This window comes from Lipotes vexillifer, unplaced genomic scaffold (genome assembly GCF_000442215.2).
Source record: "Lipotes vexillifer unplaced genomic scaffold, Lipotes_vexillifer_v1.1 scaffold410, whole genome shotgun sequence".
Taxonomy (NCBI): domain Eukaryota; kingdom Metazoa; phylum Chordata; class Mammalia; order Artiodactyla; family Lipotidae; genus Lipotes; species Lipotes vexillifer.
Window position 1 is genome coordinate 1215318 of NW_006794028.1, and position 13282 is coordinate 1228599.

General features: G+C 46.8%; 1 protein-coding gene across 1 annotated transcript in view; it reads right to left on the reverse strand.

The window, feature by feature from the left end:
- The window catches only part of SIPA1L2 (signal induced proliferation associated 1 like 2), a 110961-nt gene that overhangs the window by 6541 nt on the left and 91138 nt on the right, over positions 1-13282 (reverse strand). Inside the window, exons 17-18 of the mRNA XM_007466991.1 lie at positions 10384-10515; positions 123-176 (exon numbers count right to left, since the gene is read on the reverse strand). Of these exons, the coding sequence (XP_007467053.1) occupies positions 123-176; positions 10384-10515 (186 nt within the window). The remainder of the gene's footprint in view (positions 1-122; positions 177-10383; positions 10516-13282) is intronic.

The window sequence follows — 13282 nt, forward strand, 5'->3', positions numbered from 1 at the left end:
ACACGTCACCCTGTGCGTCCCCGACCCTCCGTGCTTCCATAACCATGCAGACGTGCAGACAATGAAACAGAAAGAAAAGGTTACGGAGGATGGGGACCCCAGGAACAGCCCCAGACAATCACCTAGATAGGACGTGTGGTGACAGAGTAGCCCAAGTTCTTCATCTGAGTCAAGACCTGAAATAAGATTTAGAATTTTCTTTTGAACGGTGATATCTCTCCTCACTTAAGAGCCTCTGGGGGCCCACATCAGGCTCAGGTGATGGAAATACAGCTATGTGTGTGTGTGTGTGTGTGTGTGTGTGTGTGAGGGGCACGTGTGTACACATGAGTGCCAGTGTGCACATCTGCATGTAAGTGTGTGTACATGTCTGCCTGTGTGCATGTGTTGTACTAAGCCAGGAACTGCCCCGAGAGACAGTACAGTATTATGAATCGCCAAGGAGTGTGGAGAGACGGTACGTTTCACGTGTCATGGCCCTGGCCGGACGCACGGCTGTCGTGACACAACAAGGCTAAGTGGCATGCCACACACGTGCCAACCCAGCTGCAGGAAGGCGTGACCATTTTGGGTTTGCTTAAATGACCAGCTCCCTGAAGGTGAAGATAGTGGTGGTGCGAGAGATTAGTTGCATATTCTCACTAAACCCCTTAGAGGAAGATCTGTAGTGTTTACAGCAGCTCGACTACCTCTCCTTAGCATGGGGCCATTTCTGTTCCTGGCACCAGTGACTTCACATCCAACGTCTCAAGAGCTAGGCAGGAAAGGGAATGTGATATTCTTCGGAACGGGGACCAGACTGGCCCAGCTCTGGGCGCTGAACTCTGACACAAGAACGCTGACCCAGAAATGCTGAATGGCATGCAGAGAAATCCTGGTTTCAAGCAAAAGGTACAGGGGAGAACCAGGGACACATCTAATCATCCACCCCCCTCCCCCGCCCCCTGGCACCCGAGCGCATCCACACTTGGGATCCGAGGGATACGGCAGGTGCGTTAGTGCTGCAGTGGCTTTTTCACGTGATTTGATTAATGGCCGAGAAATCGCACCGGGGTCCGTGGTCAGGGGTGCTCTGATCTTAATTTATCCCCCTCTGTCTCCCGCTGGCTGCTGGACACCTCTCCTAATGAGGCTACCTGTTCGTCTGGATTCTGGAGGGTCACGCACATCCCGTTAATCAGAGAGGATGGCGGAGGGGCCGGGGGTCCTGGAAGGAACTGGGCCTCAGGGATGGGGGCACCCACAGAGTCCGGGCCCTCCCAGAGCTGTGCTGAGTACCCCGCCTGATCGATCGTACAGCAGGCTCCCCAGCCATGTGTCCCTTTCCTCCGTCGCGACACCTCAACACCCGTGACAGGTAAGCAGATGTCCTCAACCGACATTCCTGTAAAGCTTTAAGGGGCCCTTGTCCACGCTTTGCACCTTCTACAGGATGAGAGACCTTCTGTAACTATACACTCCTGAGACAACCAAGCTCCCAACTTGGTACAGACTAGTAGGGTTTTTGCATCTGATGAAATAATTTGTAATTTAATTAAGATGAACAGCATAACTTGGGCACTGCCTACTTTTACACCTGATGGGAAGTGACCAGCAGAGGTGGGCAGGAAGGACGGGGCACCCAGGCCGGGGGTGAGTGGCCCTGGGGAGGGATAGAGGGTCTGGTCTACCGGAGTGTGCAAAATAACCCTCCGTTCTGTGATGGCCCCAAAGCAGGGAATGCTTCCCAATTAAAAAAAATCAACAGCAGAGGCATTTTTTATTCCACGGTGAATTTAGCTACGGACCAAAAGGAGTGAAAGAAAAGAACTTCTTATTCTCACTTTTTAAGAGTCTCATTGACTCATCCACATTTTATGCAACCCGGTAATAATTTGGTTAGCTTGTATCTTTCTTAATATACTTGGTTCTGATGGTCAAGTCTAAATATCTCAATGAAAACGTTTTAGCTCGCTTCATCTATTTTTACCTTAATTGATAAAGTATCCACACATTTGAAGAAACAGAACTTGCTACTGGCAGCCATTCAAACATTCTTTGGGGAGAAACAAGGTCCTACTGGTCAGGAGGCAAGAAGCCAGAAATAGTTTTGCCAACAATGTAATTTCACAAAGAGGATTTCACTTTGAATCTGAATAGCTTGGGAGGTTGAAATGCAACCAGAATGCTACTTGATTAAGTACAGACACTAAACTCCTTTGTAAAATAGCTCATCTTAGTGACGGACAAGTTGCCAGTGGGAGCTTTATTCCTCCACAGCTTATTTCTGTAATGATAAATATTCAGTAACCAAAGTGATTACTGACACTGAACCAAAAGGCACAGACAAAACTGTAAGAAAAGGGAGGCTCGGAGTGTGAACTTCATGTAAATGGCGAGCACAGTTTCCAGTCACCCACACTGTTTGGTTTATTCCTTTCTGTTCTTTCCTGTGCAAGCATATCTGGCTAAGAGGGGACATAAGGACATGGCTTACACATGAAACAAGCCTTCCCTTGAAATAATCTTCAAAAAACCTGATTTCAATGTCCGTTTCTTTTTTAAAATTTATTTTATTGATTAGTATAGTTGATTTACAATGCTGTGTACCAAAGTGATTCAGTTTTTCATATATATATATATTCTTTTCCATCATGGCTGATTACAGGATGTTGAATATAGTTCCCTGTGCTACACAGCAGGACCTTGCTGTTTATTGTCAGTTTCTTATTTTAGTGCATTTAGCACTAAACAGGAGGATGAACAGTCGGCAGACTATTCCATTATCAATCTAGAGCTGACATGGCACAACAGTGGCCTGCAAATAATCCCTCTAACTCCAGGCAAGCTGCGTGGTGCAATGTCAGAGACCGGTAAGTCCAGGCCTGAATCGGGAGGGACGGGTGCTCTGATCAACTAGTCATGTCTGCCGAGGGTGTAGAACAGGAGAATGTATGCCAGATGTATGCCATACGAGACACGCAGGTGTGAGGCTAAATTAAACTAAACCCATTTCCACAAATGAGGCTGTTCTAATATGTCTTTGCTACAACTACGAATTACAGAAAAGCTGGGGCTCTCTAGCTACAAGTAGAAAATCACAGGTTGTTTTTGACAAGTGTGCTTATCCAATTGTAGCTTATTTAATTGACCGCCAGGAGAAAAAAACATTTTTAAACATAAAGTACCTTGGTTTAGCCTTTTGCAGCCTACTGATGAACGACGCAAGGTAATGGTCCAGAATCTGAGTAATGAACAAAGCAAAGCTCTGGATTTATTCTTTAAGATACAACTACTGTTGTTTGGTCTGCAACAATTTTCTTACTTTTGAGAGAATTTAAGTCAATTTACTATAGTAAATTAACGGTGCATTTTTCATCTAAGTAGCTGTCATTTTTCTTTTCTTTTGTTTTCTTAAACCTTAGGGGTCTTGCCGTATGCACCATTTTGTTTATGCTTATATGCACGCAGTGATTAAATAACAGTAACTAACAACTTCATCAAATTAAGCTGAAGCCTCAGAACCTAAAAAGTTCTCATCATAAACATGTATGCTTATTGCGCTCTGTTTAAGAAACCAAGGGCAGTGTAAACTTCCATTTTTTCAGAAAATACACTTATGTGGAATGTTTCATTCCCATGGCAGTGCCTGACAAATGAGTTAATTCTGCACGTGTCACGAGCACACACATCCACTTGCAACAGTTACCACCAGCGGGAAAGAGCTGAAATCCCGAGGGGAGGAAAGGCCTGTGGGGACGCAGGCGGGACGCTGACACTCAGAGAGTCTCCAATCAACCAGTTTATAATGTTGCCTTTGACACCTGTTTCCACTTAAGACAACATCATCCACTCAACAAATGCCGGAGAACACACCAACTGGCAACCTCTGATATTTTGATAAGAGAACTACTCTATATCCTAGAACTTTTAAAGACACTCCACTCTTCCCTTCCCCGGCTTCACTGTCCAACCCACAGCTAGCTTTGCTAGTTGGGTTTGTTCACTTGACCATACTGGGGGGATGGGACCTCTCTCTGTCATTCGGTCCCTCTATACTTCACATTATTTTATGTCATAAGGGAAGTGACAGATGATGGTCTCAGTGCCTAACATTGATGACAGGTGTTGTGTAGGAGTTCTGATGGGCCGAAGGCCACATCTCACCCTTCCCCCCTAAACATAACCACTGCCCACGTGACAACAAGCCAGAACTGGGACTCGGCCAGTTTTCAAACCTGTCACAGGAAAGGGCAGTGAGGGGCGCGGGCTGTGGTGGGAAACGCACTTGGCACTTGACTCACCTTCTCTCTCCCAAGCCTATGAAGGAGTTCTCAATGTTTAGACACTGGTTTTTGGAGTAGAGCTCCATTACCTATCTATTCACTTATTAATTAATTTTTAACAATGCTGCATAGCATTTCTCTGTTGGAAGATTTTCTATTCTTTTAAATAACTGCCAGCAAGCAAATTCTCAGGAATGTGATTGCTGGTCAAAGGGTGGGTACATTTTCTGGCTCTAGTTACGTACTGTCATATTGCTTGAACGCAAAGATGGATCATTTTATAATCTTTATAATGATACCAGCTGTGAGCGTTCTTCATAGCTTCCCAGAGCTGCTGCATCGTTTTTCATACTCAAGAGATGTGAGCTGGTACATTACATTTACATGTGTGGTTGAACACTTTTCAAGTCCTTATCTATTGTGTGATCCTTCTTTCGGACTGTGAGACACATGGCTTGACCGTTTGCTTATCAGGCGTTTGGCATTTTTGGGGGGTCATGTTCCTTCATTCACTGGAGATACCCCGGTTTTATCCATCACATTTATTACAAATCTTTCCCATGTTCCCCTACTTTCCCTTTTATTTTAATGTTCTCATCCAGGTTCATAAAAGATCTAAATATTTAAATACTTTTATCTGGTCATATGACATTTTGTATGTTCTCTCATTACTCCATAATTATGGCACTGGCATGCTTCCAAAACATTAATCTTTCTGTCTTTACTTTTTCTAGAATTGACTTTTCTAATTCCTAAATCCAAATGGAGTACATAAATTCCACTCCCATTTAACTCTTAAATATACGCAGATTTCAGCCTAGGCTCTTTTTTTTCCCCTTCAAAAGGACTCATTTCTACCTTCTGAATCGTTATTATGCTGCTTTATTGCTATTGATTTATAATAAACTTTTTTGTTGACCATTGTTCATCTGTTTTCCAAATGGATGCAAATATCCTTTAGATATTTGAACTGAAATGGTACGAAGTCTGTGAATTAACTCAGGAAGGGCTCTCCTCTTTCCCATGTGCTTTCTATCCATTCCTGTCCTTTCATATACTATGACTTTTCAGGTATCAAAGTGTCCAGTGCTTTTCTCTCATTATAATTCTAATGATGGCTAACTCCCAAGGAATTTATAATTTGATCTTGCTGATGTACCTAAGGTGTCCTTTGTGACTGCTAAGTGGAAGGCTGTCTGCAAAGATGGCTGTGTGCACATGCCACCCCTCACACCAGAAGGAAGAGCCTACTTCCATCCTGGGATTTGGGCTGGCCGTGGGACTTTCTCTGCCCGATAGCACGTGGTGAATATAATGTTCCGGGTCTTGAAACACCGTGTATCTTCTGCTTGTGGTCTCCTGATTCCTTAAGCCACATGTGAAGAAGTATAATTACCCACTGGAGACAAGGGTCCAGCTAGACCCCAGCTGTTCCAGGTTACAGACACATGAGTGGAGTCCCTTAAGGCTCCAGACCCAGTTGAGCTCCAGCTGAATATACCCACATGTGTGACCTCAGCTGAGACCATAGGAGGCAGAAGAATCACTCAGCTGAGCCTAGCCAACCCACGGAATCATTAGACAGAACAAACCATTGCTGTCTTCAGCCATAAATTTTGGGGTGGTTTCTTATACAGAGATAGATAACTGAAAAAATTACCAATGCTTTGAAATGAGGCTTATAAAAATATGAAATATATTTTGAAATATCTTACCTACTCTATTTTATAATCTCTAATAATTTCTTTTTGATTTTTAAAATATTTCCTGGATATAGAATCATATCTATAAATATTTTGTTACTTCCAAAATTTATTCCCTTTTTCTTTTCATTGCTTATTTAAATGTCAAGGGTTCCAATACGAAATCAGAGGACACGGTCTCAAAGGATACCCTTGTTTAGTTTCTGTACTTAAGGGATCTACTTAAAACATTAAAAACATTTTTTTCCATTAAGTATTATGTAACTATTTGGTTACATAATAACCAAATAACCAAATATAACTATTTGGTATAGTATTACACCATATATCTTGTAATTATACTATATATCTTGTAATAGTCTATAAGGGAAAGGAATCTGAAAAAGAATCTATCTATCTATCATCTATCTACCTATCTATCTCTATACACACGTAACTGAATCACTTTGCTGTATACCTAGAACTAACACAACATTGTAAATCAACTATCAATTATACTTCAATTAAAAAAAAAGTATTATGCAACTATTTGGAATAAAGTAGATATTCTTTGCTAAGCTTTGAAAGTATCTCTCAAATCTTAATTTTTATTAGAAATAGGCCCTAATTCTATTATATATATATACCCTTTTAGGGAAATCGATATGACAACTTTTAATGACTTCATCTACTATAACTTATTCTAATTAAGTGATATCACTTATATGTGGTATCTCAATCAAATAGGCAGATACATTCCATTTTGTTAAAGCCTGTTTTCAAATGTGCTAACTACTCATGTCAAAGTATGGGCACAGCCTTCTTCCAGAGGGGCCTGAGCTCAATAAGGCATCTTGAACTGCCTATATTAGTTTGTAATGATTTAACAGGCACATGGGGATTTTCTGGACTATCTTTTCTTCATGATGTTGAGTCTAGCTCAGAAATGGCTTTGAGAATTGGTACAAAAAGATCATGTCACAGGCAGGGCAACTGGGTCATCTGGGTGAAGACCTTTCTCTTTAAAGTGCTACGGGGATGTCTATGCTCACAGAGCACTACTATTCACAATAGCCAAGATGGAAGCAATCTAAATGTCCACTGATGAATGGATAAAGAAGATGTGGTACATATATACAATGGAATATTACTCAGCCATAAAAAGAATGAAATAATGCCATGTGCAGCACATGGATGCAAGTAGAGATTATCATACTCAGTGGAGTAAGACAGACAGAGAAGGACAAATAGTGTTATCATATAACTTATATGTTGAATCTAAAATAGGACACAGGGCTTCCCTGGTGGTGCAGTGGTTGGGGGTCTGCCTGCCGATGCGGGGGACACGGGTTTGTGCCGCGGTCCGGGGGGATCCCGCGTGCCGCGGGGCGGCTAGGCCCGTGGGCCGTGGCCGCTGGGCCTGCGTGTCCGGAGCCTGTGCTCCGCGGCGGGAGAAGCCACGGCAGTGAGAGGCCCGCATACCGCAAAAAACCAAAAACAAAAACAAAAATAAAATAGGACACAAATGAACATATCTACGGAACAGAAACAGACAGAACAGACTTGTGGTTGTCAAGGGGCGGGGGGAGGAGGGATGGACAGGGAGTTTGGGATTAGCAGATGCAAACTATTATATGTAGAATGGATAAACAACAAGGTCCTAATGTACAGCACAGAGAACTATATTTGATATTCTGTGATAAACCATAATGGAGAAGAATATGGAAAAACGTGTATATATGTATAACTGAATCCCTTTGCTGTACAGCAGAAATTAACACAACATTCTAAATCAAGTATACTTCAATAAAATAAATTTTTTTTAAAAGTGCTAAGGGGATGGATCACGCCTGGTCACCACCATACCAACTTGCGTCACAGCGGAGCCGACACCGATACAAAAGAATCTGATTAGCCAAAGGTCTGGAGTTGCAAATTCTTCAACTTTCCTGAGCTGACTAATGTCTCAAGGTGGCATGCTACCCTACGGAGTGGCACAGAAGACAACTGAAATTTTTAAACACGACCTCAACTCTTTCCATATTTTCTATAAAATGTTGATTGGAAAGTTCAGACCAAAGTCCTCTCCCCCTGCAAATAGAATCCACATTCTTTCGGTTGAACTTAGGGACCCCTGCCCCTGAGGCACTGGCTAGCTGGGATGTCTGTGGTTTTTCCTCCTTTGTCTGACGATGCCAACTCCCAGCTAGCCTCTAACTCCAGCTCAGAAATACCCTGAAGAATGGAACTGCAGAACTGAAGGGTAGGTCTGGGAGAAACCTTCCAGGTTCTCTGGGAAGGAATTCATTTCACAGACAAGCAGGCTGAAGCCCAACACGAGCACGTACCTTAGAGGACTGGTGTCTAACACTCAGTGTCGGCACAAGGCGTGTAGCTAAGTGACTTGTCCAAAGGCCAGCAGCCCAGCTGTAGGGCTGCGATCACAACCACAGCCCCCCCTGGATGGACAATTCAGTCACTGCTGTCTGCACCATTTTGCTTTCTCGCCCTCCCACCTGCAGCCCAGCTCCCTGAAAAACTCCACTTCATAGCAGCGACTTTGTTCGGAAGGGGTGGAAGGGAGCCAGGCAAAGACACAAATGAGGGTGGAGACAAAGTGGTATGTGTTGTTTTAAATCAGAAAAATGGACACAAAATGCAGAAGGACCTCAGAGGTTACAAATTATGCTGTGAGCTGAGACAGCTCAAGGGTGCACAGGGCCCTGTGCATTTCGGACCTACTGGCTCCTTTGTACGAGCTCTCCTCATTCGGTTATCTTGGTCTGCACTTGCTCAATAAAGATAAGATAAATTGAAGAAGCAGGCTTCCCTTGAGAAACTCATCATCTAATAGGAAGAGACAGAGAGGTGAATAATGCAGAATTCAGTGTGGTAAGCACTACGCTATATCTATGCAGTGGGGGAACGGAGAAGACAGAATGGAAGTTCTTACACTCTCCTCGGGCAGTAAGACAACAGTGTGCACAGAACAGGCCAGAGACAGTGCTGCTCCGTCTTGCCTGGGCCGCTCTGGACAGGGGGGAGACTGTGTTCGTGCCCTCTGGGGCTCGGTCACGTCGGGCCAGTGTTCAGAGGGCTGTTATAATGCACCCTAACCATCTTCTGGTTGAAAGGAATGAAGGCTGCGTTACCAAGCAGACGGGGGCATTCTCAAGTTTCCACACGGGATGAGTACTGTAAAGCAGCAAACCCAAAACCGTTGTACTCTGTCTAGTAAGGGAGCAGAAACAGCCCGTGCCTGTTGCAGGAGTTTCTTCCCAACACTTTCCCCGCCCCCCATCTACCAGAGCTAAACGTCCCTGTACTGAATTAACGTGTCCCTGAATTAGCTTGAGGAGCTTCCGACTCACCCCTCCCCCAGACTCCCCCCCAAATGGAGCTTAGGACCAGAGGCACTGATCCCAACTGATGAGAGAAACTGCCTAGCAGGGCAGCTCGTCAGACAGGCAGTCAGGGCAGCTGACCTCCACACCCTGCAGCAGCCTGACTGCAAAGTGCACTTGCCCCTCCTGGGAAAGGAATCCGGAGCCTGTGCTCCGGATCACAGGTGACGGGAACCGATGACCAGAGCAGGTGAGTCAAAGGAGAGGGAAAGAAAAGGGCCACTCAGGTGGCCGTGGCCATCCCTGGGGGGCGGCAATGAAGACGCAGACACACAGGGGAGTCTCAGACAGGTCACCCGGGTGCAGAGGCTGTGGTCATGGAGAGAATGTAGCAGCAAATGGCAGAAAGTCTGAATCCGGGTCACCGGGGTCCCTGGACCCATGCATAGGTGCAGAGGGTGTCTGGGAAGCAAGCATCTCCCTTGTCCGTGGCCCCCTTTACCTGCAGGCTGGAGAAAAGGTGCAGCTTCCCCTCCTATATTCACAGAAACATTCTCCAGAGATGGTGGAGGGCAGTGTGACAGCCAGAGGGCCCCAGAGATCAGCCAGCCCAGCACCATCCTGACCACATGGTTAGAGGAGGAAGCCGGGGCCCGTGCAGGGTGACCCGCTGGGTCAAGGAGGCCACATCAGAGTCTGCAGGGACCCCAAGCCAGCAGACGCCCAGGCCTGTGCTTGTCCGGGTGGCTTGGACCTCTGAAGGGCCTTCTCCTCCTGTTTCACCTCGTCACGCTGGGAGGAAAGACAGAGTCTGTGTCCTAGATCCCCACCTCTAGGACAGGTAAGAAAACACAGGTGTCAGAGGACAAGTGACGCCTGCCAGGTCACAGCTGGCGCCTGACCTGGAAGCAGGTTTGGGGCCCTTTGCCGGGTGCTGTTTCCCTGCGTGCCTGGTTCTCCCTAAGGAAAGGCCCTCAGTCTCAGCCCAAGCCATCCCCTGGTTTTCCTCTTGGAAGATGCCCAGAGCATCCAGACGTTAACCCGGACGACCCCTGTGCTGCTGCCCCGGCCCCAGAGGCTGCGAGTCGTTACCTTCAAACGCCCGGGCAGCATCCACGAGGTGGGACCAATCTAACCCCGTGGCCGTGTCCGGGAGGGGCATCAGGCCAGGATCTGCGCACTTGGACTTATCTGATAAGGACCCATCGGAGAACCAGAACTCATCTAGACAGAAACAAAACCAGAGTGTCAGTCAGATCACACAGCATGGGTACTGGCCGGGCCCTCAGAGGGGCCCAGGGAGCTTTTTGTAAAAGATCTCCTGTCCCAGTAAAGAAACAGACATCCCACCGCAGTCACCCAACAGACACAGCGCTCGAGAGGAGGGGCTTTGTGAAAGAGCCGCGACCTCCAGGCTCACTGAGATCGCCAGCAGGCAGGGGCTGGGTGCAAGATCTGGACTGGGCCTTCACACGAATCAGAAAAGCAGAGGTGAGCTTCTCCCGGGTGGGCTTCTCCCGAGGACACCACCCCAGTCTGAACACCCTCAGGATCTCTTCCTGTTTCCCTTGGGGTGACTTCCCCCTGTGGGAAGAGTGTTGAAGCCTCTACTGTAAAAACGGTTGGGTGCGATCTCTTTTGCACATTTTGCTATGTACAAAAATGGTGGTTGGATTACTCTTTTGACTTAATGAGGCAGCTCGATCACCGGCTAAACCAAAACCCTCTCCCTAACTGGCACCGAATGTTTGCTAGTCTTCCTTTCTCTGTGCGAACAGACCTTTTACATTTCTTCTCTTTAAATTCTCATCACAGGACTTGAAGCGTTTACGTCACTAGCCATACTGGTTGTTAGGAACTCATTATGCATCTGTGGACAAATTTCCCAAAGGCTGGACCTTCTCTAAGGTGCCTCTCCTGGCCCTGCCCGGAATGTGGTACGCAGCTGCTCGCGGACACGTCTGACTAATTAGACCAATCAAAATATTGACCACCTGGCCGTCTGAGCCCGCAATTAAGGAGGGGATGTAATTAACCAAGTGCACCTGTAATTTTAGCATCCACATCCTTAAGGGCAATTGTGAAACGCTTGCACCTGGACCAGGACAGAGGGTGCCTGTGATCTGGCCTTGAAGGACCCTAATGCTCTGTTTCCCAGCACCTTCCACATGCAGCTCTTAGCGTACCTCTAACAGCGGCTGCAGCTAACGATGAAGCCACTCTGTTTTTAACGTTAACCCGCTTAAATGTGGAACCGTCACCCCCTCTATCTTGAAGGCAAACCAGTAACGGGTATTTTATCAACGCCGTTCCCGCCACCCTCCCTCTCCAAATGCTCCAGCGTGTTCTATGTGTGATGTCCTCTGTCCTTGTCTGCTTCTCTCCTGACGGACCCCTCTGAACCCAGGGAGGCACCGAAGGGCAGACGCTGGGCTGACCCTGCCCAGGTCCAGTCTTCACCCAGAATTTAAGGTTCAACCCCCACCCCCCACCCCCCCAGAGAGGAAGGTCAGGAAGCCCAGGGACCCTCAATCACTTCCCCTGTCTCTCAAACACATCAGCTGCTTTGCTTAAAGCAGGTTTTCTGCACCAAGTGAAAAGAAACTATTTGACTAGGTGGGATTACTTTTGTCACTGATTTCCCTGCAGCTGAGTTGGTCAGGAATAGGGGTGTGCATGTCGCAGCTCTGGGAAGGGTGCCCCGGGCCAGCCGGAAGCTGCGGTGCACGGGGCACGCCCCTCACCCCCTGCCTCTCCTTCCCTCACTGGAGAGGAAAACATCATGGAGTGGAACACTGTTCAGCTGAACGCACGTTTTTACCGGAAGTACAGTCTCTTGGTCATGTATCGCTAAGAAGTGTCATCCTGAGGATTTTCTTTGCCTTTTTATAAAGAAATAATCCTTCACCTGAGCTTCTGGCATCGTAGAGCCTAAAATCAAACCCGGTACACATTCTGTGCGCTGTCTGCTTTCTCCCCAGCACCAGCAGACAACGCCCTGACTGGCTCTAACAGGAGTCAAGGCAGACAGCAAAATAATAGAGGGCAAGAGGGGAAGAGGCAGTGAGAGAGGAGGGCTGGGCTACAGTCCCTTGTCCCCTCTTCCTGTGCCTCCTGCGTTCGTGAGCTCAAAGAGCATCTTCCCCAAACACCCAACGGAGGACTGACAAAGGAGCCCTGACCATCTTGGGTTAAAGATCGGAGCTCTAGGGCTTCTCTGGTGGCGCAGGGGTTGAGGGTCCGCCTGCCGATGCAGGGGACACGGGTTCGTGCCCCGGTCCGGGATCCTGTCCAAAGTGAGTGTGTGTGGAGTGAGTGGGCCTAGCGACCCACTGAGCAGGGGTGTGGCACAGTCAGAGGCAAACCCAGGGCATCCTTCTAACGTCCTCCAACTTCTATGGAGAACCAGGAAGGGAAAGGAGGGATATTTCTTCTTTACTGTAAACAGTCACTCCCCTCCCCCAGTTGTCAATGGGACCTGCGTGTTTATTTGACACTACAGAACTGGCAAAGATGCTTAGTAAATTGGAGAAGGTTCCCTCCCTCAAGAGTTTATTTGGAGTACTACCCGCTCCACCATCTACGGTGTGTTTGTTAAATGCCTACTGTATGCCTAAGGATGGGGTGGGGCAGTGGGGAAGACAGGCAAGGCCACCCTCCCACAGAGCTTACATGGCAAGTGACACGGGGAGAGGGAAGAAACAAATGAACAAGATCATACAAGCAGCAGCACGTTGGAGGGAGGCCTGTCCCAGGAGGTGACAGTCACCAAGACACAGCCCAGCAGCAGCTGCCCGGGGGAGAGAAGTTCCAGGAGCAGAGCTCCAAGAAAGCACGGATTGAAGTCCAAATGCATTGTCGCTCAGGAAGCAGGACGACACCAGTGTCAAGGAGTGTCATCTTATATATATATATATATTTATATATATATATATATATATATATATAATGTATGTATATATATATATATATATATATATATATATATATA